A 1,842-nucleotide genomic window follows, 5' to 3' on the forward strand; every position below is an offset into this window, starting at 1 on the left:
CACTCCCTCTTGATGCGGCTGATCTCCTCCTGGTGCAGGTGGTACACGCTGCGCATCTCGGCAGCCTTGACCTTGTCGGCCTGGATGGCCATGGTCAGCGCCTCCTCCACCTGCCTCTTGGCACCCTTGAGCTCGGAGATCTCCTGCTGCATCCTGACCTTCTCCACCTCGAAGCCCCTCTTGGCCTCCTCCTTGGCCTCGGACAGCAGCACGGTCTTGACCTTGTCGGGCGCGCCGTCGCGCAGCGCCGTCAGCAGCGCCTGCAGCCGCTGGTTCTCGTTGTCCTTGATCTTGATGACGCGCAGCAGCTCGGCCTCGTGCTGCCGCAGCAGCGCCTCGCGCAAGGCCTGCAGCTCCTTCATCTTCTCCTCGTGCAGCTTGCTCTTGAGCTCGGTCACCAGCACCGCGTTCTTGTGCTGCTCGTGCTCGCGCACCTGCCTCAGCTCCTGGTTCTTCTCGCGCTCCACTCTGCTCACCTGCAAGACAGCGAGTGGGGGTGACCGTCCTGGGAGGTCCCCTTCACATGTTGCTTAGAAACCAAAATCAAACCCGACTGACGGAGAGGGTGAAGGGGCACCCGTGGGCTCCGCAGTGGAACTCTCCCAGCCTGGGCATCGCCAGCCTGGAAGGTGAGGGCACGGTCCCCAGGTCGCCTGCCCTGCTGCCTGATCTGGGGATAGGCCGTGCGGGAGGCGGGACGCTACTCTCAGATAAACCTGCAGGAGGTTCAGGGGGTTCAGGAGGTTCAGGAGGTGCAGGGGGTTCAGGGGGTTCAGAAGGTTCAGGAGGTTCAGGAGATTCAGGGGGTTCAGGAGGTTCAGGAGTTTCAGGGGGTTCAGGGGGTTCAGAAGGTTCAGGAGGTTCAGGGGGTTCAGGAGGTTCAGGAGGTTCAGGGGGTTCAGGAGGTTCAGGGCCGCTGCGTGGACACAGCCCGTGGGAGCAGCGTGGGGCTGCGCGGACAGGCGCTGCGCTCCCTTCAGCCCCGTTTCCTCGCTCAAAACACGTGGCACTGTGCTTACCTTCTGTGGCATTTTTGTCAAATGGGGAAAGAAACCTAAGGTGCTAAGCTGTATCCGGGTGACGTCTAATTTCTGGGTGTTTGAAAGCACTGAGATTTTTGACTGGATGTTTTTGTTTTCATCCAGATATGTAAACCTTTGAATTACCATGCCACCCACAATCCCGCATGCAGGAGGTGCTCAAAATCTATGGGATGAAAGGATGGCTGAAATTCAGATCTGTCCTGGATCAACCCTGTGGTTGGAACGTTACCTGAGCTCAGCACTCCTACCGGCACCTCATGGTGCCAGGCCCACAGCCTCGGCAGGAACTGACCCCCTGTGAGGCTCTGTTCTTCCCAGCCTCTCGGTGCTGGAGTGGACCCCAGCTGTCTCCTGCTGCTTCCCTTCCACCCACACTCCATCCCGAGGCCCCAAGTCCATCCACATGCTGCTGGCCCCAAGTTCTCATATCTGGCCCAGCCCCCTCTCTGGAACTCCAGGGGCCAGTCCATTTGGCAACCATGAGGACCATGCCCCACTCAGCACTCTAGATGGACCTGCAGCCCACCCTTTGCAGGAGGCCTGTGAGGCTGCCTCTCCAGGGTCCCTTGCTCCCTGGCTCCTCTTGGGGACAGCCAGTGGGTGGCGCCAGCATGACACAGGGTCACAGCAGCCTCCAGCAGCCCCCTGCCAAGCCGAGGAACTCTACCTACAGCCACAGCTTCTGTTGGGAGGCAGCTCCTCTTTCGAGGCTGCAGCTCTTGTGACTAGGACCCTCCCCTCACTCCTGCAGGTGCAGGATCAATGTCAGCCTCCTTCCCCGAATGGCCCAGGTGATCCA

The 1,842-nt window shown here is 60.5% G+C and overlaps 1 protein-coding gene across 1 annotated transcript in view; it reads right to left on the bottom strand.

The window, feature by feature from the left end:
* JAKMIP3 (Janus kinase and microtubule interacting protein 3) overlaps positions 1-1,169 on the bottom strand; it is a 65,729-nt gene extending 64,560 nt beyond the window's left edge. Inside the window, exons 1-2 of the mRNA XM_008588373.1 lie at positions 705-1,169; positions 4-476 (exon numbers count right to left, since the gene is read on the bottom strand). Coding sequence (XP_008586595.1) covers positions 4-476; positions 705-1,169 — 938 coding nt within the window. The remainder of the gene's footprint in view (positions 1-3; positions 477-704) is intronic.
* Positions 1,170-1,842: the final 673 nt, after the last annotated feature.

The sequence above is a fragment of the Galeopterus variegatus genome, unplaced genomic scaffold (assembly GCF_000696425.1).
Source record: "Galeopterus variegatus unplaced genomic scaffold, G_variegatus-3.0.2 Scaffold4794, whole genome shotgun sequence".
NCBI classification, from domain to species: domain Eukaryota; kingdom Metazoa; phylum Chordata; class Mammalia; order Dermoptera; family Cynocephalidae; genus Galeopterus; species Galeopterus variegatus.